Source organism: Zea mays, chromosome 8 (assembly GCF_902167145.1).
Source record: "Zea mays cultivar B73 chromosome 8, Zm-B73-REFERENCE-NAM-5.0, whole genome shotgun sequence".
Lineage (NCBI taxonomy): Eukaryota > Viridiplantae > Streptophyta > Magnoliopsida > Poales > Poaceae > Zea > Zea mays.
The window spans coordinates 179857351-179883819 of record NC_050103.1 but is presented as its reverse complement, the minus strand read 5'-3'; the positions used below and the strand labels follow the sequence as shown (position 1 = coordinate 179883819).

The window sequence follows — 26469 nt, the reverse complement described above, 5'->3', positions numbered from 1 at the left end:
GCGAATCTGAAATTTATAAACTTAAGCACAACTACAAGCCGGGTTAGCGTTAGAAATATGAACGAGTCCGAGAGAGAGGGTGAAAAACAAATCACAAGCAAATAAAGAGTGTGACACAAGGATTTGTTTTACCGAGGTTCGGTTCTTGCAAACCTACTCCCCGTTGAGGCGGTCACAAAGACCGGGTCTCTTTCAACCCTTTCCCTCTCTCAAACGGTCACTTAGACCGAGTGAGCTTCTCTTCTCAATCAAACGGGACACAAAGTCCCCGCAAGGACCACCACACAATTGGTGTCTCTTGCCTCGGTTACAATTGAGTTGATCACAAGAAAGAATGAGAAAAAGAAGCAATCCAAGCGCAAGAGCTCAAATGAACACAAGTCACTCTCTCACTAGTCACTATTTGATTGGGAATGATCTATGGACTTGGGAGAGGATTTGATCTCTTTGGTGTGTCTTGTATTGAATGCTATATCTCTTGTAAGGCGTGGGAAGTTAGAAAACTTGGATGCAATGAATGGTGGGTGGTTGGGGGTATTTATAGCCCCAACCACTAAACTAGTCGTTTGGTGAAGGCTGCTGTCGCATGGCACACCGGACAGTCCGGTGCGCCACCAGACACTGTCCGGTGCGCCTGCCACGTCACCAAACCGTTGGATTCCGACCGTTGGAGCTTCTGTCTTCTAGGCCACTAGACAGTCCGGTGGTGCACCGGACAGGCACGGTTCAGTGTACGGTGCGCCATCTGGCTCTGCTCTGACTCTGGCGCGCACTGTAGCGCATTTAATGCCTTTTGCAGACGACCGTTGGCGCGAAGTAGCCGTTGGCACATCGGACAGTCCGGTGCGCCACCGGACACTGTCCAGTGCTACACCGGACAGTCCGGTGAATTATAGCGAAGCGGCTTCCAGAATTCCCGAAGGTGAGCAGTTTGGAGTTGGAGTCCCTGGTGCACCAGACACTGTCCGGTGGCACACTGGACAGTCCGGTGCCATCGGACAGTCCGGTGCGCCAGACCAGGGCACACTTCGGCTGACTTTTGCTCATTATATTTGAATCCTTTTTCGGTCTTTTTATTGGTTTGTTGTGAACCTTTGGCACCTGTAGAACTCATAATCTAAAGCAAACTAGTTAGTCCAATTATTTGTGTTGGGCAATTCAACCACCAAAATCAATTTGGAAAAAGGTGTAAGCCTAATTTCCTTTCATGGAGCGTGCAGGCTTAGGGTACGGAACCAAGCTAAGCGGCTACACAGCTCCGAACCACTCCAGGGAACGAGTACACGTTCTCTAGAACCGCCCCCAGGCTGCCGGACCCCCTGCTTTCGTAGAGGGGTCCTAAACTGCAAGCCGGGCTACTCAATTCGGATGTCATGATACCAGCCAGGGTGGGGAACTGTATGGGTGGGTTAGATAAAAAATAATATATGGAAACTGCAACAGGATAAAACCATCACAGAAGCGCATCTGAGGGGGTAAATCCTTTCTTTTATAACTCGATACGCATAGGTGCAGACCAACAGGCCGAGCTTATGAGGGTGGACCTCACCGGGCTGGCATACACGTATGCACAACCTAGTTACAAAAAGAAGAAACCCCAACCCCTTAGACTTGTTCCTATGGATAGAACTTACGGTGATGCTCTAGGTTGGGAAGGGGGTACTCCTTCAGTTGTGGCAAGGCGGACATACCCGGGTCGGCATATCTCCATCACCTTGAGGGGTCCTTCCCAGCTGGGGGAGAGTTTGAGGAGCCCTTCTTGGTTTAGGATTCGCCTTAGGACCAGGTCCTGAGCATGAGTTCCCTACTATGCACGATCTGCTGGCGGTAGCGCCCGAGCGCTTGGTTGTAACATGCATTTCGGATTGCCGCTCGCTATCTGCGTTCGTTGATGAAGTCCACGTCCTTACGCCACAGCTGTTCCTGCATAAACCCATCAAAAGACTGGGCCCGTGGGGAGCCCATAAGGGTATCCGGGGAAAGGCAGGCTTCGGCCCCGTAGACCAGGAAGAGCGGGGTCTTCCTGGCAGCGCGATTAGCTATCGTCACCGGAGTCGGAGTCTCCGGTGAAAACATCCTTCAGGACCCCCTCAGGCGACTGATACCCGAGGTCCCGTTCTCCTGCGGCCACCTCGCCGCTGTCGACTCTTTCCTTGCCAGGCCGACGACGGGGTGGGGAGCCATCCCTGGAGGTCTGCTCGCGTCGTTCGCTGACACGCTTTGCGAGTTTGATGATCTCACGACACTCCATGGCGCTATGGTGACTGTTGGGGTGTACAGGGCATGAGTCGTTGTTACCCCTCTGCGGCCGTGGGCGCTTGTTACGCTCGCTCCGGCCCCCAGTCGCAGCTGCGACGACCAGAGCAGCAGACGACGACTTCTCATGGTCGCGGTTCTTTTTCTTCTTCTTTTTGTTGTCCTGAGCGACGGCACCCGAGCCACCCGTCTGGGCAACCCCGGTCTATGGCGCCGAGTGCCATGCACGACCCTCGGCGACTCTGGCGCACTTGTCGGCCAGAGCGAAGAGTGTGGTGACAGTCTCCACGTCATGCGTGGCTAACTTTTCCAACATCTTTTCATCACGTACTCCCTGGCGGAAAGCAGTGATGATGGAAGCATCGGAAATACGAGGTATGGTGCCTCATACCTTGGTGAAGCGGGAGATGAACGTCCGAAGAGTTTCCCCGGGCTCCTGCCTCACTGCGTGGAGGTGGGCCTCCATGCCATGCTGCTGATAAGCGCTGGCGAAGTTCGCTATGAACCTCGCGCAGAGATCTTCCCAGGAGTAGATCGACCTCGGGGTAAGGTTCATGAGCCAAGTCTGGACCGGCCCAGACAAGGCAACATGGAAGTATGTTGCCATTACAGCAGTGTCTCCACCCGCTGCCGTAATGGCGGTGACGTACACCTGCAAGAATTCCGATGGGTTTGACGTATCGTCGTACTTTTCCAGCAGGTGCGGCCGGAACTTGGATGGCCAAGTTGTCGCGCGGAGATGATCCACCAGCGCGGCGCAGCCTACGCCGGCCAAGGAGACACCCGCCTGGATTCGGGCACCTGTTGGAGTCTGCGGTGCAACCGCAGCGAAGTCGTAGTCGAGATTGCGACCCTCGACGTTCTGTCGGCGCTCACGCACCCTCTCTAGAGAGATGCGGACATCTTCGCCCGCACGCCTGCGGTTGAGTTCTGTCCGCAGGTCATTAGACCTCTCCAGAGAGACTGGAGCGTCCTCTCCCACACGCCGGCGGTTGAGCTCCACCCGCAGGTCCTCAGTCGGTGTGGCCCTCACCGAGGGGGAGCGCACTAACGCTGACGCCTCGTGTTTACGCCGGGATGACTGAGGCCGGGGCCTGGTTGAGCCAGAGTGCGCCATGCCGAGTAGGCGGTCGACGTCGTCGCGCCACTGCTTCATGGCCCCTGGCGAGGCCATGGAGCTAGGAGGGTGGTGCAGCAATTCTCTGGCCACAAACAGCGCCCCAGGCGCAGCCCTAGACGCCCTGGATGTTTGCGCGGGAGTGTGCTACCGCGCAGAGTGTACAGTAGCAGCTGCACCAGGTGTAGGGAGGTTGGTGGCCCGCGGTGTGGAAGAGGTTGTCGCCTCCTCCACCATGAAGTCCTCGGGCATGAAATCATGGTGCTCGACGATGTGGACCATGGCGTCGAGCAGAAAAATAAGCAAAAAACCTAAAGCTTAACCCCCTACCCGCGCCAAATGTCGGAGAGGAGATTCTCCGACCGGGTGGCGGAACGCACCCGCCCTAAATCCTAAGATGAGGAGGGGCCTAAGCGTTTTGCCTGCTAGATGGAATCGAGATGAACACAAGAACACACAAGGGTTTAGAGTGGTTCGGGCCGCCGGAGCGTAAGACCCTACTCCACTGTGTGCTGTATTGAGCTTGAGAGCTTGTATAAACTCGTGAGTCTGAGAGTCTAAGTGTGCTTGAGCCTAAATTGGGCCTGCCTTGTAACGTTGTGTGCCCTCCCTTTTATAGCTCAAGGGGGGCACATACAAGGATGTTGAGCCCCGACATGTGGGCCCAGGGGCAAAATGGAAGGAAGTAACTACTGCCTGTAACGCCAGAGTGATCTCCGAGTGCCATAATGTCTGTAGTGCATACAATGTTGATATCTCGCCGCAGCTTCCTTGGTACGCGCGTGTCATGATGAGTGCAGCGCATGCGGCAGCATGGGCGTACCGCTTGCCAACGGAATGGACAGGCACACCGTCTGTAAGATGGCCTAGTTGCCGTCCGTTAGCGGAGTGGATAGGGCTCATTAAATGCTGAGGTGGGACATCGTCTACCAGTGGAGTGGACAGAGCTCATTTAATGCTGAGGCGGCACATCGCCTGCCAGTGGAATGGACAGGCGGCGCGCCTTATCCACAATAAATGCAGAGGTCGTGCGGCCCAGAGGCCTTACGTTAGGCTCCGCCCTCTTGCTTACGTCACGGGCAGTCGGCCACGTGGCAGCATCGGGTCTCCGCCTGAGCGGGGAGCAGGAGCGTATTCGGTATGATGAGGACACGTGTCGGCTCCGGATCCCCGCCTGACCTTGATTAAGGCCGGGTATTCTTTGTCCCAGAATCCCGGGACCCTGCTGAGAGTGGCCCGGACCCCACACAGAGAGGCCCGGGACTCGTCCCGGGGGTCCGGTTTGTACCCGCGGAGGTCCTGGACTCTGCCCGGAGGTCTGGTCCGTATATGCAGGGGCCCGACACTTTCCCATGGGGTCCGGACCCACCGTTGATACTTTGGAGGATATTGTCTTCTCTGGCCACGTGGCGGCCCTATAGCCGTCCACGTGGTGGGGTCGGGTGCTGTTCCCCACGTGACTAGAGATAGCCGTGCGGGCACCGCGTCTTCATACTGTAGTTAGGGGTACCCCTGTTTCAGGGTATCGACTCAACAGATTTAGCAAAACTAAGTGTTTGTGCATAGAGAACGAGATTTAGAGAACGTTGTTAGAGATAGAAAATATAGAAAAGAGAATATTTTCGAGGATAATGTAAAGGACGGATATAGGGGATAGATTTAGAGTATGTTGCTGGAGACAGTCTAGGAGAAGGTTGTATCCAGCAAATTGTACATATGATGTTGCTGCACTGTTAACTTAATGAAATTTAAAATAGAAGATGGAACGAAAGATATAAAGGGTAAGCTGTTAGAGATGGCTTAACGGGCGTCTCGTAAAGTGTGTTGGCATATGCTTTGTTTTAGGAATTTTGGGAATGTATCAAGTGCAAACCAACCAAATCGTGCAAGTGGTCATAATAATTTTTAAAACAACCCTTCCACCATTTATCAACTTTCATAATGATCCTTCCAACTCCCCTGGTATAATTTCAAATACACCCTCTCACATCCATCAATGTGTTGGTTTACACAGTTTACACCAAGTGGTTGGTTTGCACCTAATACATTCCCATTTTAAATATGCTCAGTTTTACCCCTCTTTAAGAGAAGGCATTCTACTCTATAAGGGTAGTTTGGAAAGTCAAATTCCCTCCGGGGTCGGAGTGGATTAAGGGGAATGGACTATTTTTCCTCTCAATTCTCTCCAATCCTAGAGATAATTTGAGTTTCCAAACTAGGCATAAAAAGTAAATTTGAGTAGTGTTATTGAACTAGGGACAAAGATTTAGAAATTCTTAAGAAGTTGAACTCTTCGAATTACATATTCCATTAGGTCGAGAAAGAACCAAACATACCCAACTGCAGATTAAATGATCTTCTAGCTAAGCTATGAGTGTCTAATATATAAACTTGCAACTTTCAAGAGCAAACTCTACTGTAACAAAATTTTCTCTCTTGAACTTAACCTCGAGCACTATAGATTTATATCTATCAAACCCATTTCCCAGGATAGTTCTTACTATATTATTAGCTCATTCACTTGCCACTCTAAAGGTCTGTAGGCAAGGTCACTTGCGAGAGCGAGGCCATCAAGTGATTCCTGCATCTAGTGTGCAAAAATAATGGTCATCCTAGCACTAATGATTATCATGATGAAAATCAAAGTCAATAAATGCAAGATCAACAAATGGCTAGTCCAACTCAAGAATCAAAATCATGTGATCAAGCAATCTCAACTACTGAATATCAAGTTATCCAACAAATCACTATTGCAAGAGATCATCCTTTGGACCAAATAGTTGGAGATTTGAGGAGTGGTGTGCAAACAAGATCAAGACCAACACCAATCTTTGAACACTAAGAATTTGTATCATCCATTGAGTCAACTAAAATAAATCAGTTTTTGTTGGATATTGATTGGGTGAATGCAATGCATCAAGAACTCAACAAGTTCTCATGAATTGAGGACTCTCCACGAGCCTTGAGAATTACATTAAGGGTTGTTCTTGTAATATTTACGAGGATGGGCACCAAGCCTTTCACAATCTATTGATTAAAGCCCCCACACAATCATCAAGCGATGATCAATGATCTCATGTTGTTCCAAGCTATCGAGGTGATGGCAAGCATCACGAATGACAAGAAATTCACAACATGATGAACTAGCACTACTAGATACAAACTCTAATGAAAATGCACTAGATCTCTCTCTATTCTCACTCTAGATCAGTATGAAGTCAATAAAGTAAGTGGAGTGTGTTCTTGAGCTCCAAGAGGGTATATGTATAAATGGAAATGGCCAAGAGAGCCCTAATGGTCGAACAACCCTTCTATTTATACCCCCCATAAATACTGCTCATTATGTTCTTTTTAGGGATGGCGACGGGTCGGGCTCGGGTCGGGTGGAGCCAAAACCCACCCACAATCACACCCATGAAGTCTACCTAAACCCGCTCGCGACGCACCCGCAGGCGCAATTCCAAACCCACACCCGAGCTCGTCTGTTTTTGAGTCACCCAAGTGTTTTTACTTAGTGTACACTTTTAAATAATAATTCAGCTATAAGCAATTAAGTACTAGTAATAATTGAGCTATATCTACATATTTTAAACCTTCTCACATTGAGCAACAACACAAAATTTCATGAATCATTAACCGAGTTAGTATTCAAAATAATTACTATTGTATCTTAATTCTTTTTTAGCAAAATAAAAAATGAACCAAATTTCAGGTCGGGGTGCGAGTCACCCGCGGGTTGAAATAGAAACCTGCCCACACCCGTGAAACTTTGGGTTGGGTGCGGGCGCACGTGTGAGTCAAAATCTTCACTCGTACACGCACCCGTCAGGTCGGGTTACTCGTCGGATCGGGTACCCATCGGGTTTTGGGTTTACAGGTTAAATTGCCATCCCTAGCTCTTATAGTAGACTGCCCATTGCACCATCAAAAACATCTAGTGGGCATCGAACAAAAGCTCTAGCATCCGATGGCTATCCAATAATCAAACTCAAATGATCAAAATCATCATTGGAAACTTACTTCCTCTAGAGTCGTATTAGGTCAATCGCTAGAGAAATTTGTTGGCTTCATCAATCTAGGGAACACTATGCATGATTCATATTCTCGCTTTGTCTTGGTGCTATACAAGGGTAGCATGAGACAATTTTGGTTGCTAGGGTACCTTCTACAAAAGTTTCTAGGAGCCACTATAAATGTATGGCGCTCCCATCCCAAAAACCTATCACCAAAGAGAATGCCTTCCTTTTTAAAAGTTCACATGTGAGCTTGAATGACATGACTTGTCCCCTTTTGGATAATTTGCTCTCGTGCTTGGAACCAGGGACCACTGAATAAATCCATTGGTCCATAGAATAGTGTAACAAGATAGAAACTAGAGGCTAGCCTAAACTCTAGTTCCCTCGAGAGACTGGCATTGGATAAATGTATTACACATTAGCACTAAAGCTTAAGCACATGAGTTAGCTTTTTCAAAACATTTTCAAAGCATTCTTCAGTTGCTTCCTCACCATGTCACTAGGTCTATTGCATATCTAAAGTTAGTTCACACCTAGTGGATTTAAGGACCCCTCTTAATATTACAACTATCTATATGCACCTTGACCAACAAAAGCAAAGCACAATTGATATATCTCTGCCTCTAGGATTTCTCCTAACTCCATTTTGTTCATGTTCACTCTAAGCTTGAGCATCTCTAACTTGTATTCATTACCATCTTCACCATGGTTGCAACTTTGCTCAACACCATTTTTGTAGACTAGCTCAATCATCTCCATTGAAAGTATAGTCCACTACGTGTCATTCAATTAGCAAAACCAAACTAGGGCTTTCAGTTGTTGAAGTATGAGTATTGCATAACTTGCTTCTTTCACTACACCAAAATAGTGAACTTCCTAGAGCCTAAACCCTAGGAAGTTAGCCCTAAACTCTAGGAAGTTAGCTAAACCCTCGGAAGTAAAGCCATCCCGTCTAAAGTTTAGCTCTCGGAATTTTTTTTGTCGGAAGTTAGCTTAACTTCCTAGAGCCCTCTAGGAAGTTAGCTAACTTCCTACAACCTAAGGAGCCTCTCGGAAGTTAGTAGGTTCTCGGAAGTTAGTAGCTTCACGCCGACAGCCTAAGATATAAGAAAAGCTCATAGAACGAGGAAGTTCTTTAGTGATTACTACCAAGTTGAACTTGATGAATTTGTTAGTTTTACAGAGAACATGTCATAATTTTATGCTAGTTCTAAACCCACACCCTCAAAGGCGTGGTGTGATGATAGTGCAAATTAATTAGTCAAGCCAACAAATCCATTAATTGAGGCATATGGTAAACTTGAGAGTTTCTTATATGATGATTGTGGGTCTAATAAAAATGACTTAAACAAGGTAGACAAAAATACACACCAAAGCCAGTCTTGAAGTAAAATTCATTTGCTATTTTAGTCTACTACAAGAACAACATCGATAAGTATCCAATCTTGCATAAATTGTTCAGGTCATGATGGCAATACAAGTGTTAATGGTGGTTGCTGAGTCTACATTTAATGTTGTTAGCTGAGTTGGTGTGGATATATTGTAACCACTTAGATCTTAAAATGGCACATGCGATGATGTGCACCAAAAATTGGATACATGTAATAAAAATGGTAATATTTTCACTAGTTGTTTAATTTGAATTATATAGTATATAGTTGATCAATATGAACTATACAATAGTGTAAAGTGGTGCATATGTCTTTCTTTTGGTTTTAGATTCCAAATATATTCCTTTAATTCTGGTTTACCTGAAACCTCGAGAGACATTTCACGTCACTTCGAGTCACCCCATCGCTGATGATGAGGTATCTCATAACCATTTTTTCAACAACCTAAAATAATAACATAGGTTTACGTTTGCAACTGATTATAAATAACCACATGTGCTAAAAACGTGAAGAAGTGGAAAGTGATCCATATGTAATGAATGAAAATGGTGACCTGGGAGAAGCTTTTAACACATAGAGTTTTTATTCACATGTGTTGTTGGTGGACTTGTTGTTCACACATGGTCTTGTGTGTTTCGTCTATTATTTGAAGTATTATGTACTTATTTGTGGAATGATAGACTTATATGGTCTAATATTGTATTGTGATGTATGCATTGTACTACTGTAAGTCTCTCATATGTGACTTATGAGTAGTTATCATGTGTACTATATCTTTGATTTTTTTAGTTTGGCTTATGTGTATGATGATGTGAGCTTGTGACTTGTGAGTCGTACTTATTAAGTTTGGCTTATGTCTATCATTGTGACTTGTAATGTGCATGTTATTCAATTTTGATTGTGTTTATGTATGTCATGTCACGGCATGAGGGTTTATTATTTGTATAAATATTTAGTTTGTCGTATGTTATGTAATTGGGCTGCCATATGGTATCTATTTTTGGCCTAACATTTTTCATTTATAGTCTATTTTGTTGTATTTATCTATTTTTGGATGACCATATATCACATTGACGATATGCCTTTGCAATATGGAAATAGAAGAGAGTACTTTCTATTCGTTTCTTTCTGTTTTCACCCCTATTTGTCTGGTATCACAAAGTCACCACATGATTGTACGGTGAACATAGGTGGGGTGGCATCCTAACTAGATGATATGTCTGGCATTACGAAGTCGCACCCGATAATATGGTGGCTACTCCATACTAGAACCAAGTTCGAAAGTGAGTTATGCACCATCGAATGACGCACATAACATGTTTGAGATCCTTGACTCAAAAACCTATCCAATGATATCACTTAAGCTATGACTTGACGATACCATGAATATCCAAATGATTTCAACACTAGTCTCATTAAGTTCCATGTCTGAGACCTCCATCCCTTTCTAATAATATAGATAAATGAAACCAAAGCCCCATACACTACATCAAGCACATCTGAGCACTAAGCTTGCACTCATCTCTATATTTTTTTTGGTCTGTGTGAATGCCCACTGCCATAGACAGGGGGCAAGCAGGGACCGTGTCCCCACTAAAAAGAAAAAAATAATTTATATATCTATGGCTAAAATAAAAAATTTAGTTTATAATAAGTTAAAATTTATCGTGTACTTAGTGCATACATGTGTTAATTATTATGACAAACGACTGTTATATATTCTATATATACATATATTTTATTTATTGACATTACAACTATAGTTATATATCGAGTTGGTCATCCTAAGGCCTTGTTCGGTCGTATAGAGATCGAAGTTGATTAAGGTGATTAAACCCCTTTCCATTTAATTTAGACTAAAAAGGAATTTAATCCTCTCTAATCCTCTTCAACCCCTCTTCTAATCAAACACACTCTAAAGAAAAATCTTGGCTATTGAATGCCCTTTGCACCATATTCGTTACTAATCTAAACTATTAGCGAGTGATAAAAAAACCATGTGTGGTCTGCAAGCGAGCAACCAATATACATATAATGAATATTGTAGAACACATGTTAGTCATATAAACCTGTGTTTATCAAATCCTAAGATCAAAACTGGAATCTAAATGCGTTCAACACCAAGCACTGACTATAATATGGAGAGTCCTAATATAATAAGGCCCCGTTTGGTAGGGCTATTTCTCTGTCACTTTCAGTCATAGCTCTAGCTCCTCTAAGAAAATAGGTTCATCCTTATTTTCAGAAAAAGCTTATGAAAGAGCATCCCATTTGGTTGGAAATATAATTTTTTTACAACTTCTCCTACGATGTAGCGTCGACGAAGAGAAAAACAAGGAAGAGGAGCCGGTAAAACTCTTTTTTCTGGCTCTCATCTCCTGCTGGTTTTTTGGAGGAGCTTATTCATCTTTTCTAGAAAGATACCATCAAATAGCCTATTCTTTGATATATTTTTTCAAGAAATCGTTGGAGGAGTTATTGAAGCAGCCTTACCAAAGAGGCCAAGAGGGCCTAAGCGAGTGTGACAGGAATTTTGGAGAGTCGTCCATCCGTGTATTGAGGTGGCAAGAGTTGTGGATTTAGTTAGAGATTGCCAAATGTGGGCGAGCGTGGTACAGCCATACATGAATTCGGCGGAGTTCTCAGCCTCCCGAGTTGAGGTGATCGGGGTTGTGGATTTGGCTAGAGATTGGCATGTTCACGCTTGACCAACGTCAGTCCCGCCAGCAGTGACATACATACTGTTGAGCATATTTGCTGCGGCTTTAATTCGTCTATAGGTACGGTTTATATAGTATTTTATCTCTATAGATTAGAGTTGCTTTAATTCGTCTATAGGTACGGTTTATATAGTATTTTATCTCTATAGATTACAGTTGTAAAAGCACGGACGAACAGCAATTGCTAAATAAAAAAGATAACATATCTGGTGCACATAGAACATTGGTGTACATGTTGCACATATTAAATCATCACCACCCACTTTAGATCTAACGTCTATAGTTGTTTGGTACATTTTACTAAGGACACCCTCCAACGTGGTGGTGTGTAGTGGTGGAAGGTGTTATTTGTAAATTAAATAATCAACTAGAGACGTTAGATCTAAAATGAGTGGTGATGATTTAATATGTGCACCATGTGCACCAGATATGTCCTCAATAAAAAAACGGTCACACGGGTCACTAGGAGTAGCCATGAAGCCATGACTGACTTTCATATTATTATTATGACATACACAGATTGATGAGGATGACAGCAGCTGGAATGGAAAGCGCCGTTCCTTCAAAGTTCGAAGCAGATAAAAATTTAGTGCGGCGACAGCGACTCGCCAGGCCCGAGTTTAGTATGACTGGTGGGGGCCTTCAAGAACAGACAGCGACAGGGCCACGGTCACGGGAGGCGTCGCCACGGTGGTCGGTCACCACTCACCAGCCGTTCTGGCCGCCTAGGGAGAGAGTGCGGCTGCGTATAGAGGAAAAAAATTGGATTGTCATCAGTGATGCTGACTGCTGAGCTCTGAAGATCTGTAATGTCTCATGAATGATTCTGAGGATTGCAACTGTGGGATTGATCTCCAGCTGCGCGTCGTCGTGGAGCAGCAACGCAAATTGCAAAACCTTGGATCGTCAAGCCTTACGACCTCTCATCATCTGTTCGTCGGCGCCATGTCATGTCAGTATAAACCCCCACTTTACTTGAGATTAGCGTCACAAGCCACAGCCAACCTGACAACGACAGCGAAAGACACAGATCGCTCCGGCGAGGACAGCCTTTTATTTTATGCCATGATTCATTATTAAAATCCACGGTATCTTACACCGGAGCAGAGCAAGACATGGAGAAGTCCTAGGCTACCGAGCCACGGCGGCGCGCCGGCCTGACACTTACAGGTGGGCCCGCAACGGTTGCCCCCACCCGTGCCACTGGAGGAAGTTCACCCGGGGACGGAGCACGCCATGCCACGCACAGCAGCACAGCTACGCTGCTGTCAGCCTCCTCCTCCGGCAGCCCGTTAGATCTGCAGCTCGGGCGGAGCCTCCACGGGGGCTACGGCCGCCGGCGGCGCCGCATCCGGGACGAGGTGCTCCGGGCGGCACCCGGCGACGAAGTCGATGAGCTCCTTGCCGGACTCGTCGTCGTCGCCCGCGGGCGGCGGCGAGATCCGGAGCAGCACGGCGACCGCCACCAGGAAGAGGCCCGTGGAGACGAGCAGCGGCCAGAAGAATGACACCACGGCGCCGAGCCTGGGCCCGACGGCGGAGATCGAGACGGCGGCCGCGGCCACGAAAGCCACCGCTGCGGCCGCCTGCACCCGGTGCTCCCACACTAGCTCCCCGAGCTTCCCCTTGGTCGCCATGGCCGGGTCGGCAGCGCGACCAGGCACGGGAGGGAGATCTAGGGGAGGAAAGCTTCTGGAGCGAGGTGGCTCTGGCGAACAGGAGACGAGAGTGAGAGGGGTGGGGTTGGATTTGCTGGGGGGATGAAATGGGTGGTGGGAAGCGGGGGACGGCGAGTGTGGGAAACCGTGGGTGGGAAGCCTGAGGTTGTCTCAGACCAGACCACGGAGATTCCCCCTGCCACCGCCTCCAGCCAAAGAGCTGTGTGCTGTTTTGGGGACGTTTTTTTTCCCTTTGCTTTTACCATAGTGCCCTGCCGACCGGGTTGGTACATGTGACCGGTTTTTAGTTCTAGGGTTACACAAGCCATCTCTGTTCTATATAGGGCATGCATAATTCACACAATGAGTTTTACTGTTTAAAGATTTATATATATATATATGTTTTGTTACTGAATGATCATGTGAATCAACAAATCTTCTATGTAAGTTGTCGGAGAATTTTCTATAAACGTTACTTTCATGTAAATTTGGTAGTCGAAGCGTTACAAGTACGTGGATATGTCGGTTTACGTTACATGCAAAAAGTAAAAATATTGACATATATGCGACTCGTAGAACCAATAAGGGTCGGTCTCTTTTGCAAACTCTTATGCCGTTGTGCGTATGCTGCCGTATCTTCGCTCGTACTTGTATTCATATAAAAACAATATCTATAATTTTCTCTTTTGATCTCACTAGCTTAAGTTCAACATGTTTTTTACAAATATCTTATGAGCTCATTGATATTTAGGCCTTTAGGGTGCTCATTGATATTTATGGTTGTGTAGAAAGACTAGCTGTAATGCAAACCAGAAATGTTTAGATTTTCAATATATGGTTGGATCTTAACCACCTTATAAAACAAAGGGCACTATGGGAAATGTTTGCAAACTCTTGTGCGTATGCTGCCGTAACTTCGCTCATACTTGTATTTATATAAAAAACAATATCTATAATTTTCTCTTTTGATCTCACTAGCTTAAGTTCAACATGCTTTTTACAAATATCTTATGAGCTCATTGATATTTAGGCCTTTAGGGTGCTCATTGATATTTATGGTTGTGTAGAAAGACTAGTTGTAATGCAAACTAGAAATGTTTAGATTTTCAATATGGTTGGATCTTAATCACCTTATAAAACAAAGGGCACTATGGGAATGATCATGTGAATCAACATATCTTCTATGTAAGTTGTCGGAGAATTTTCTATAAACGTTACTTTCATATAAATTTGGTAGTCGAAGCTTTACAAGTATGTGGATATGTTGGTTTACGTTACATGCAAAAAGTAAAAATATTGACATATATGCGACTCGTGGAACCAATAAGGGTCGGTCTCTTTTGCAAACTCTTGCGCGTATGCTGCCGTAACTTCGCTCATACTTGTATTTATATAAAAAAACAATATCTATAATTTTCTCTTTTGATCTCACTAGCTTCATTTCAACGTGCTTTTTACAATATCTTATGAGCTCGTTGATATTTATGCCTTTAGGGTGCTCATTGATATTTATGGTTGTGTAGAAAGACTAGTTGTAATGCAAACTAGAAATGTTTAGATTTTCAATATGGTTGGATCTTAACCACCTTATGAAACAAAGGGCACTATGGGAAATGTCTGATATGAGTTCCTTGGATTGTCGGCCCCACCAGCGGTACAGGTCGCAACGTGGGACAACAGTGTATACGTGGCTGTATGACTCTATGGCTAGGCCTAAGGCGCTCCTCGCTCACGTGCCAGGCACTCGCATCGCATTCGCATGACAGCAGTTTCTCCCGTGGCCCCCCTAATTTCGACTGGGCCGGCCAATTGCATGGATAGAGACAGACAGGCCACAGGCCACAGGCCCACAGCAGAGGATCATCTTGTTTTTTTTTGTGCGACGAAATCTGCCCAACCTGATTCCTGATAGCATATGCAAAACTTAGAGGACTCCTACAGTTTGAGTATTTTATTTCAATTTATTCTCACATTGTAGTGTAATTAGTAATACAAGGAAGCACTCGCATCCCCTGAGCACGGACGTACGGCACTGAACCTAAAGAAATAACCTCGAGTCGACTAGCTTGATGGTGAACAGAGAGAGAGAGAGAGAGGAGAAGGGCCACGAAATAATTAACAGCTTCGAACCTGCAGATGGACGCAACCTACACGAGAGCTAGCTGAGCCGCCGTCACTTCACCGTACCGGCGGCATAGATCTAACTTCACTTCTTGGGCTTGCCGTTGGCGGCGTTAAGCGAGTCCCAGGCCTTGATCCAGGTGACCATGGCGTCGGCGAGCTTGGTGAAGTAGGGGTCGACCTTGCCGAGCTTCTCCTTGACCTGTTGCGAGTGCCCAAAATAAAACACTCGGCAAAGAATATGGCACTCGGCAAAGAGCCAAATTCCGGTAGTGGAGCTTGGTGAAGTAGGGGCCGACCTTGCCGACAGTGGCGGAACTTTGCTCACGACAGGACCAGGGCCATTCAAAAAAAATTTAGCACAGACTAATTGACAGACAAGAATAAGTACCTAATCGATAAAGAATTATTGTATTTGTTCCACTTAGCTTCTTGTTTCTGCATCAACAATCGAATCAGACCGCAGACCTACATAAAAAATGAACACAAGTTATATATATAACAATTTTAAGACCGTGTCAAACTTCAATTATTTAATAAACTGAACATACCATTAACACTAGTAGCCTGATGTTGTTTAGGCAACATTTTCATACGAGACTTCATTTCTTGAAACTGGTATAAAATCTTATCATTTGGAATACTTGAAAAAATGTCTCGTTCAATATAGCATATCATCCTATGATTGAGCCAGTCACTCCCCATCTTATTCCTCAAATCAGTCTTTACAATTTTCATCGCTGAGAAAGCTCTTTCAACTGTGGCAGTAGCAACCGGCAAAATCAAAGCCAACTCAACAAGACGATAGACCAAAGGAAATGTTGTATGTCTATCAGTCTGCACCATCTTTATAGCAAGATCTCCAAGGTCATTGCAACATGTTGCATCATTAACAAACATCTCAAGTTGGTTGCGAAGGACAATGCAATCATATTGGGTGAAATCAACAACATAAATTTGAGCAAGTTCTATTGATTTATCTTCATCAAAGTTTGCAAAAGAATTCTGTGGGTCTAAACAAGCAATGCATCTCAATAGTTGAGTGGACCTTTCAGCAAAACGATTATTTAATTCCACAATTATTTGGTCATGGACAACATTAAAGATTTCATTTTTGAAGTGATGAAAATATGTTACCAACTGTCCACCACGACCTCTTGAGCGACCTCGAACAATTAATGTATCATCCATCTTTGGCATAATGATGTGATGTAGAAGACAAAAGTTTTCTACCTCTGCAAATAACTCGTCCCAACCATTCTCCCGTATGTCATTCATTTTCTGCAGTGTTGATCCTGACCTGAAGTGCGTGCAGTGCAGCAGTAGCCAGACGCGGGAAGCAGTAGCCAGACGCAGGAAGCAGTAGCCAGACGCTGAGACGCAGGATCCTGACCTGAAGGGCTGGTCGCTGGGCACTGGCCGAGTGGTCGATGGGCAGGCAGCAGACGCCAGACGCAGCAGGCTGGAGCTTCGTCGTTTGCTTTACGGCGGCGGCGGCGGCGACGACGGACGGAAACTAATCGCGATCAGCAGGGGCAGGGCAAACGACGGTACATACGCTATAGAATAATGGGCCGGAATAATTAAGGAGGGTACTAATATATTTTTCCTCACGAGTAGAGCCATGGCCCCAGCTGCCCATAACAGAGATCCGCCTCTGCTTGCCGAGCTTCTCCTTGACCTGTTGCGAGAGCGCGATGTCGCAGTCCTTGGGCAGCACGACGGCCTGGAAGAAGGGGATGGTGTCCTCCTGCCAGAAGATGCCCTTGTACTCCTTCTTGAGGTTTACGAACGGGTTGCTGGCCTTGCTGTGCCAGATGTAGGGCAACCCTGTCTTAACGCCCAAACCCAGGTGATCGCAGATGACCTGCATGCATGGGCATGCACACACGCACACACGATGATGATTGAGGTCGCGCGTCGTCTGCTGCTACTACGTGTAGTACGGTGTTGTTACCTTGACACACCATCCAGCCCACATGTCGTCGTAGCGTCCAATGGGCTGGCCGTCGCCCATGAGGCCGAAGTACATGGCGGGGCCGATGAGGTCGCGGTCGAAGGCGAGGTTCATGCCGCACATGGGGAAGAGGGTGCCCTTGGGGCCAGTGGCGGAACTTTGCTCACGACAGGACTAGGGCCATTCGAAAAAAATTTAGCACAGACTAATTGACAGACAAGAATAAGTACCTAATCGATGAAGAATTATTGTATTTGTTCCACTTAGCTTCTTGTTTCTGCATCAACAATCGAATCAGACCGCAGACCTACATAAAAAATGAACACAAGTTATATATATAACAATTTTAAGACCGTGTCAAACTTCAATTATTTAATAAACTGAACATACCATTAACACTAGTAGCCTGATGTTGTTTAGGCAACATTTTCATGTGAGACTTCATTTCTTGAAACTGGTATAAAATCTTATCATTTGGAATACTTGAAAAAATGTCTCGTTCAATATAGCATACCATCCTATGATTGAGCCAGTCACTCCCCATCTTATTCCTCAAATCAGTCTTTACAATTTCCATCGCTGAGAAAGCTCTTTCAACTGTGGCAGTAGCAACCGGCAAAATCAAAGCCAACTCAACAAGACGATAGACAAAGGAAATGTTGTATGTCTATCAGTCTGCACCATCTTTATAGCAAGATCTCCAAGGTCATTGCAACATGTAAAACTTGCATCCGCCCTTGCATCATTAACAAACCTCTCAAGTTGGTTGTGAAGGACAATGCAATCATATTGGGTGAAGGCAACAACATAAATTTGAGCAAGTTCTATTAATTTATCTTCATCAAAGTTTGCAAAAGAATTTCGTGGGTCTAAACAAGCAATGCATCTCAATAGCTGAGTGGACCTTTCAGCAAAACGATTATTTAATTCCACAATTATTTGGTCATGGACAACATTAAAGATTTCATTTTTGAAGTGATGAAAATATGTTACCAACTGTCCACCACGACCTCTTGAGCGACCTCGAACAGTTAATGTATCATCCATCTTTGGCACAATGATGTGATGTAGAAGACAAAAGTTTTCTACCTCTGCAAATAACTCGTCCCAACCATTCTCCCGTATGTCATTCATTTTCTGCAGTGTTGATCCTGACCTAAAGGGTGTGATGTGCGTGCAGTGCAGCAGTAGCTAGACGCGCGAAGCAGTAGCCAGACGCAGGAAGCAGACGCAGGAAGCAGTAGCCAGACGCTGAGACACAAGATCCTGACCTGAAGGGCTGGTCGCTGGGCACTGGCCGAGTGGTCGATGGGCAGGCAGCAGACGCCAGACGCAGCAGGCTGGAGCTTCGTCGTTTGCTTTACGGCGGCGGCGACGGCGGCGGACGGAAACTAATCGCGATCAGCAGGGGCAGGGCAAACAACGGTACGGACGCTATAGAATAATGGGCCGGAATAATTAAGGAGGGTACTAATATATTTTTCCTCACGAGTAGGGCCATGGCCCCAGCAGCCCATAACAGAGATCCGCCTCTGCTTGCCGAGCTTCTCCTTGACCTATTGCGAGAGCGCGATGTCGCAGTCCTTGGGCAGCACAACAACCTGGAAGAAGGGGATGGTGTCCTCCTGCGAGAAGATGCCCTTGTACTCCTTCTTGAGGTTTACGAACGGGTTGCTGGCCTTGCTGTGCCAGATGTAGGGCAACCCTGTCTTAACGCCCAAACCCAGGTGATCGCAGATGACCTGCATGCATGGGCATGCACACACGCACACACGATGATGATTGAGGTCGCGCGTCGTCTGCTGCTACTACGTGTAGTACGGTGTTGTTACCTTGACACACCATCCAGCCCACATGTCGTCGTAGCGTCCAATGGGCTGGCCGTCGCCCATGAGGCCGAAGTACATGGCGGGGCCGATGAGGTCGCGGTCGAAGGCGAGGTTCATGCCGCACATGGGGAAGAGGGTGCCCTTGGGGCCAGTGGCAGAACTTTGCTCACGACAGGACTAGGGCCATTCGAAAAAAATTTAGCACAGACTAATTGACAGACAAGAATAAATACCTAATCGATGAAGAATTATTGTATTTGTTTCACTTAGCTTCTTGTTTCTGCATCAACAATCGAATCAGACAGCAGACCTACATAAAAAATGAACACAAGTTATATATATAACAATTTTAAGACCGTGTCAAACTTCAATTATTTAATAAACTGAACATACCATTACACTAGCAGCCTGATGTTGTTTAGGCAACATTTTCATGCGAGACTTCATTTCTTGAAACTGGTATAAAATCTTATCATTTGGAATACTTGAAAAAATGTCTCGTTCAATATAGCATACCATCCTATGATTGAGCCAGTCACTCCCCATCTTATTCCTCAAATCAGTCTTTACAATTTTCATCGCTGAGAAAGCTCTTTCAACTGTGGCAGTAGCAACCGGCAAAATCAAAGCCAACTCAACAAGACGATAGACCAAAGGAAATGTTGTATGTCTATCAGTCTGCACCATCTTTATAGCAAGATCTCCAAGGTCATTGCAACATGTAAAACTTGCATCCGCCCTTGCATCATTAACAAACATCTCAAGTTGGCTGCGAAGGACAATGCAATCATATTGGGTGAACAAAACTAATAAACCACTTCTTATAATGTTGAACACTAACGAATCAGAAGGAAATATCCCTAACTGAGATTGTTCCGCTGAAGACATCGACCAATGCAACAAATGGATCCAAAACTGACAAGTATTAAGTGCGCTTTTGCAAGTCCATGTCAGTCAACAAATAGTAGCGCATAAACTGAAGATGAGCATCCTTCGAAGCTTTTTACTCCAGATGTAGCTTCAAAAGCTGATTATCCATCCATTTGTCATTCCGCTTTTTAGGGACACCGATGGCCATTTTCTGAAGAACAACATTGAGGATAAAGTTAGCAAAATTGACATCTGATTTGTTCCCTTTATCTCTTATTATTTTTCTTCAGATGACAGTAAAATTGCACTAAAGCAAAAAAATCTCTCCAAAAATAGTGACCATATCTAGTATGAACTACTTTGTTCATATCAACAAACATGCATGCTAACTGCTACAGCCAATACAACTTAAGCAAATGAAACTAACTGGTAAATAAAGAAAATAACTTGCAACCTAAAATATGAAAAAAATCGCATGCATAACAATGTTTAGAACCTAAAATAACTGCTTGAGCTTGCTGCTACAAATGACAAACTTCAGAACCTAAGCTAACTGCTTGTGTTTGCTGCCAGTCTCAAAACAGGATTGCCCCCCCCAACACATGACCTATGACTAAAATACTATGATTAAACAAACATTGCGTCATTACTTTAAGATAAATAAGATATTTCCATGAAATGGTAGCGTCGTAGAGCTAGTAGATGTGCACAAAGATCAAAACCTTCCTCAAGCAACTTCATCGTGAAACTGCTAACATAGTTCTCCCAATTTGGTAGAAAAAACAACACAGATAGTAATTCTCCTCATTTAATCTTCTTGGATTTGTTGGGATATTTGTAGAGAACTACTTGAGCTGGTTTAAATCTTCTAGCCCCCACAATGCCTCAATTCCATGCAGTTTCAAATCTTCAATTGTATTGTGTTTATGTTTCTAATCAGTGCTTATATATGTCAAAGAAAGTTCAAGCAAAAAAATATAAATGTCAATTGAACCAGATCTGCTGGATGCAAAAAGATTCATTCAAGAAGGTGCTTGCAAAGTGCAGAACACTCAAAATTTGTTATGTCGGATAATCCAATAAATATTGGAATGAAAAAGAGAGTTCGCTATCAATTCTCAAACGCTCCAAGGTAACATCTTCATTTTTGACGCAAGGTTCGATAAAGCTAAAAATTGTAGAGGAAAGAGAACAGGTACTCAATGAGGAAGTGAAATAACTTATCTTGGACAAATTAGATTTAGCATAACAGCGAGTTGTTGTGTTAGATAAAATTCACAGTACAATAGTACAATCAATTTTACTCTAGAAAATAACATATTATCCAAAAATAAAATGTCTCCATAATAACTGCAGGGATATTAAACGCGGAAAAGAATAACAAGTTAAAACCATAGTCACCTCACTGCACATCACACACACCTATAAAACACCATTGCAAAATAAATGATGGGTACACAATTTATTTTGAATAGATATTGCACAGCTGATTATAATACCATGTTTGGAATCAGATGGTATCTCAAAACCAGCATTCTCACAAAACTAAGCTGATAATCTAGTAATCCACACTACCAAACACCATATGTCTAGAATTATAAGGGCTTGCAGACAATTGATAATAGTTAAACTGGCAACAATATAGCTTAACAAACATCCAAAAGAATATGTGAAAATATCTGAATGCATCCGGACATCAACAATTCTGCTCTTCATCATTCCTTAAACTATAAGGAATCATAGAAATATGTAGTTAAGCTTGTAAGCCTCAAAACTAAATCTACTCAAACAAGACCCTCCTCCCTGAGGTAACTTGATCCACGCCAAAAACCTATCACAGGAATGCTGGTGGTATTCCAAGACTTTGTATAGATCGACTGCTTAGATCTAAGCAAATTCATGAAATCACAACCATGCATACCACAAGCTTAGAGCATACCAAAGCAGTAAAATCATAGGGAAACGACGGTGAGTACCGCGATCCAGGGTTCGATCGCCGCGCGAAGCGAAGGCAGGGAGCCGGGGACATCCGATGCTAATATAACAATGCCTCCTTGATCTTGGAGAACTCCTTGAGAGTTCAGATGGGCTCATTGGCAGCACGTACATTGTTGTAGGAAACCCAGTCTTCACCATGGATCACCTGATATGAATATAGATTAAGAAAAATGCATAGCAAAATAAAATGCAGTTGAAGGGAAATGCTTATTACCGACAAGGGAACAAACTCTAGCCCTGAAGTTGTAAATGGCTTCTGAATATCACTCGTGAATATCTTCCAGTCAAGTTGAGCAACTCGCGTGACCTCCTCACCTTCCTTTAGTTCCTTTTTGACCAAATAGGGGAACTTTTTGGCAGATGTTGTTTCAGATAGAATTTATGAGTATAGCATTATTGTATTTGTGAGTAACTAAAGCAATGTTTATTTTGAAATATTTGATATCCTTCACTTAGTTCTCATGAAACGTGCTAGGAGAAGTGGTTCCCTAAAATGTATATTATGAGAGACAAACATTCAACTAAAACAAGTAGCATTCAATCCTGACTAAAATATACTTATAGTTTGAAAAGAGCAGTAGTGCAGTGCCAAATCCTATCAAAGTTTTAACACAATTACCTGTCAATAGCAAATTGAGAGAGATAAATTGAGGTTGGATCAATATCATTTGTGGGACTAAATGGTTGTACGACCCGAACATCATTAAGGCCCAAGATTGCATCCGCATGCTCATGAGGCAGAAGAATCTATTATCCATAAGGAAGAGGTGTTGGTGTACCATGGGTATGCAGAACACTGAATTTTCTTCTACAATCATAGTGAACCCTCTCTTAGTTGGCCTTTTGGTTTGAAATAAACCATTATAGAAAAACTAAAGCAAACAAGAGTATATCGTGCACTCCTATCACTGTGAACTTTATTCCAGAAAAATCAAGCATATGCAACATGAACTTAATCATTAATCAGGTCAGTTCAGAGAGCCAAAATTGTTCATAAACTTCACAAGATTTTCGAAGCAGCTGGACCACTCTTTCCGGTCGCAATTCGGTTATCCAATCGCCTTGCATTCATTGTTAATTCGAAATATGAAAAAAGTTCGCCCAAGCATGCGTGCAGGACTGGATATGGGGATATCAAAATGTACTAACTACGATTAATATGAAGCTGCAAAAACAGGCAACTCTAAATTTAGATGAACCATTAGAGAGTTCCATGCATGTATGGCCATAGGGTATTGCATCTTAGTTGGCTGAACAAGATCCAGGTTGAAAAAATGGTGAGATTGGGTAGAGTTAAAGAACAAAGGGTAAAATTGGCCAAAAAACTTAAGTATCAGATATGCAACGCGACAACATAGAGAAGCATGTGTATGTAAAGTTCTCACTAACAGAACCAGTCGACTAATGGTAAAACAGAAGGTATATCAGAAGATCGATTTAGTTGAGACTCACAAAGCACAAAATATTGGTTCTGTTGAGACTACCACAACTTATAGGAAGCAACCTATGCGAAAAGCGAAGGCTGCACAACACAGCAAACCTTCATCTCGGGGCCAAGCCCCCTGCTGCTCCACCCTGTTGTCAGAGACTGCGCTTGAGGTGAGGGGATGGCTCCAATTTCTAGAAACGGATGAGGCAGTGGCAGCAAAGTTGGCGAAGAGTAGAACGCTCACAAGTTTCTGGAAACGGATAAGCTATGATGCTAGTAAGAACCACCAATAGCCTTCAACTAAACCAATCTAAGCATGAACACACAAAATTTAGTGCCAGATTCAGCGCCCTAACATTAGATTTCTTGTGAATTGGTGGGGCAATTGAAACAGTAAACTATCCTAACAATAAACATAGGTACAACCTGGTAAATTGGTAGGGCAAATGAATCGACAGCCTTGGAACCTATGAAACATCAATAGTCACTTGGCCATGGTCACTGGATCATTTTAATTATACGACTTTTAATACCATGAAACTTTTAGAGCATTCACAGGAGGTCGTACCTAGCATTTTGGACATTGCAAACGAACTGTATTGCATTTCTTAAAATGAACATGTTAAGAAAAAACTTTAACACACAATTCAGTTTACGTGAAAAAACAGATTGAAGTAATTCAAAATGCACAAAAACATCTGAAGACATTTCCAGAAAGAATTAATTCTAATCGGAATAAATTTTGAATTCTATATGCAAGTCTGAATTAAAAATGAGATTTGCTTGAAGGAAACTCCAACTCAGATTCATAGTCTGAATGTTTGATAAAATAGACAAAATTCCTCCAGACCAGCTTTCCCATTGATTGCAGGAATGAAACCTCCATTAGAAATATGAGACTGAACTTTGATTGGAGGGAACAAAGCAAACACACGATAACAAGTGTGCGATACACTGCAGCCCTATACGGTATACCAATATGTATTTCTTAACAAAAGAAAACTCTACCTACCTACCCGTGTTCAAGGTATTCCCATTTCACAATTGTATCCACATTATAGTCATAGAACTGATATTTCAGACACCAAAAGAATATCTGAAGTACAGCCAAACATAATAATTAAGATTAGAAGTATGTGGATGTGTCACTTACAATGATGGTCAGCACGTTGGTCTTTTCATCAATCATGATATTGCCATTCTGAAGATCATTGTGACAGAAACCAATCCATTGGTAATCACCTGAGCACTTGTTCTCCAATGCAGTAATCTGGTTCTCGAGACTGTCCAACCAAAATTCCTTGGCTTCTTCAGGAGGAGCAGCTAGGTAATAATGAAAATTGGCAACACTTCCACTCAAACCAGTCAAATGTGTATTGACCAATGACAATGTTAAGTATATCAAGCCCATATATTACAGACACATATGGGCTTGGTATACTTCAAAAAAAAGACAGGACACATCATACTTTGTATGCTACCATTTTATATCATCTATTCCACACCAGTACCAAACTCACATTAAAGACTCACAGTAGTATTAATAAAACCACCAAACACCAAGCATCAGAAAAATCAAAAGAATGAAGCACACAAAACCAAACCTTGTAGTCATAGAGGTCACTGCCAGCATATCCACTGCTCTCACTCAATTTCCCACTAAGTATATGCTCCACGCCATTGTCATCATCCAATTCTTGATCTACATCATTTTCTGCATCATGAAATCCATTGCCCTTGGCTTCCAAATTACCATCATCAGTTGATGCTTCAGTACCACTATCTTCAATTTGAGATTCAGGTGACAAGGAACATATGAGGTGTTCATCCTGTAAAAATAGTAATTATAGATGATCAATAGGAAGTGATGCTTTCTATCTCTCTCATGTGCAAGCTTTTAAGCACCGTTATCGTGATATATGCTCAAATATATTTTTCTTGAGACAAATTCAATGTGGATACTGCAATGATCCAAGGCTGAAAGAATCTTACATGAAAAATGCCCTCATATTCCTCCAAGAGAGTTGCGACAATTCCTTGAGCACTGTTTGCGGCGTTTGCTGCAGCAAGAAGCTGCGCAGAATCGTCACCATCCATATCAAATACTTCATCCATCTCACATTCACCAGCCAGAAGTGGACGCAACAGAAGAGGCGCCATACAGGCAGCAACTGCCGATGCAGTCATTCGATTTTCAGAAGTGTGAGATGCAACAGTGTGCATCATTTTTAAAATTCTACACAAAAAACATTACAACCATTTCAGGGACGGTTTTTTGTAATAATAAATGTTCCAATACCAATGTTTCACATAACTAACAGCAGGGATGAAGAAAAATGCAATAAATATATTCACTTAATGTTGTGAAATTTGTAATTCTGAATTAAGTAGACATAGTGTGAAGCCAAGGAGTATTAGTGATTATTTTAAGTGCAAGTAGCATTTACAAGACAATAATAACATGTTTAGCCTCATCCCTCATTAGCAACTATATCACATACAAATTATCATGCAGTCCACATAGCATAAGCTATTAACCTATCTGACCAAGAAAAAGTCTAACAATAACTTATCCAAAAAAGAAACTATGTGTTATCCAGTGATTAAGGATATTGCTATGATAAAAAAATGAAAAGCCAACCTCTGCAACAACCTCCGATTGGGCTCAGGAAATGTCTCAGATATAGCTGAACGCATAGCATTTATCCTAGCATCCTTAGTCTGAGGCCTAAGCAAGTGAAACAGGGTACAAACAATAAACCACATAGTAAACATCGAAAGAAAAGGAATGCATGAATAATCCTGGGCTCTTGGATACATACAAAATAATCATCTGAGTTGTTAAGATGCAACACCACTACTAAAGTTTTAGTCTAAAACAATTTTCATAAGCTTCAGATGAACCCAACATGATCCACCAACAAATAGAAATCCATAGGTGCAAACTCTGCTAGTTATATTTGACCAGTGACCAAAGTAACCTGTGTTACTCAGATACCCAAGTCCTACATAATTGTGTGAAGCTGTCGCAAAGCAAATTTTACTTGCCGAAGCAGGACAAGAGAAGCTGCGGATCCCTCACTGAGGCGAAGTTGTGTCCCGGGAGC

General features: G+C 43.6%; 3 protein-coding genes across 3 annotated transcripts; all 3 read right to left on the bottom strand.

The window, feature by feature from the left end:
• Window positions 1–12551: 12551 nt before the first annotated feature.
• Window positions 12552–13297, bottom strand: LOC100277101 (uncharacterized). Its single transcript, NM_001150858.1, has one exon. The coding sequence runs from the start codon at window positions 13135–13137 to the stop codon at window positions 12793–12795; it is 345 nt and encodes a 114-aa protein (NP_001144330.1). The 5' UTR covers window positions 13138–13297; the 3' UTR covers window positions 12552–12792.
• A 2067-nt stretch (window positions 13298–15364) lies between these two features.
• On the bottom strand, window positions 15365–17813 carry LOC103637572 (probable UDP-arabinopyranose mutase 1). Its single transcript, XM_020543252.1, has 4 exons — window positions 17751–17813; window positions 17237–17410; window positions 16961–17146; window positions 15365–15481 (listed from the first exon to the last, which is right to left on the bottom strand). The coding sequence occupies exons 1-4, from the start codon at window positions 17811–17813 to the stop codon at window positions 15365–15367; spliced, it is 540 nt and encodes a 179-aa protein (XP_020398841.1).
• Window positions 17814–19952: 2139 nt separating this feature from the next.
• On the bottom strand, window positions 19953–26084 carry LOC103636622 (rho GTPase-activating protein 7). The gene is made up of 5 exons (XM_008658978.3): window positions 26004–26084; window positions 25355–25598; window positions 24967–25191; window positions 24516–24645; window positions 19953–20146 (listed from the first exon to the last, which is right to left on the bottom strand). The coding sequence occupies exons 1-4, from the start codon at window positions 26057–26059 to the stop codon at window positions 24601–24603; spliced, it is 570 nt and encodes a 189-aa protein (XP_008657200.1). The 5' UTR covers window positions 26060–26084; the 3' UTR covers window positions 19953–20146; window positions 24516–24600.
• Window positions 26085–26469: the final 385 nt, after the last annotated feature.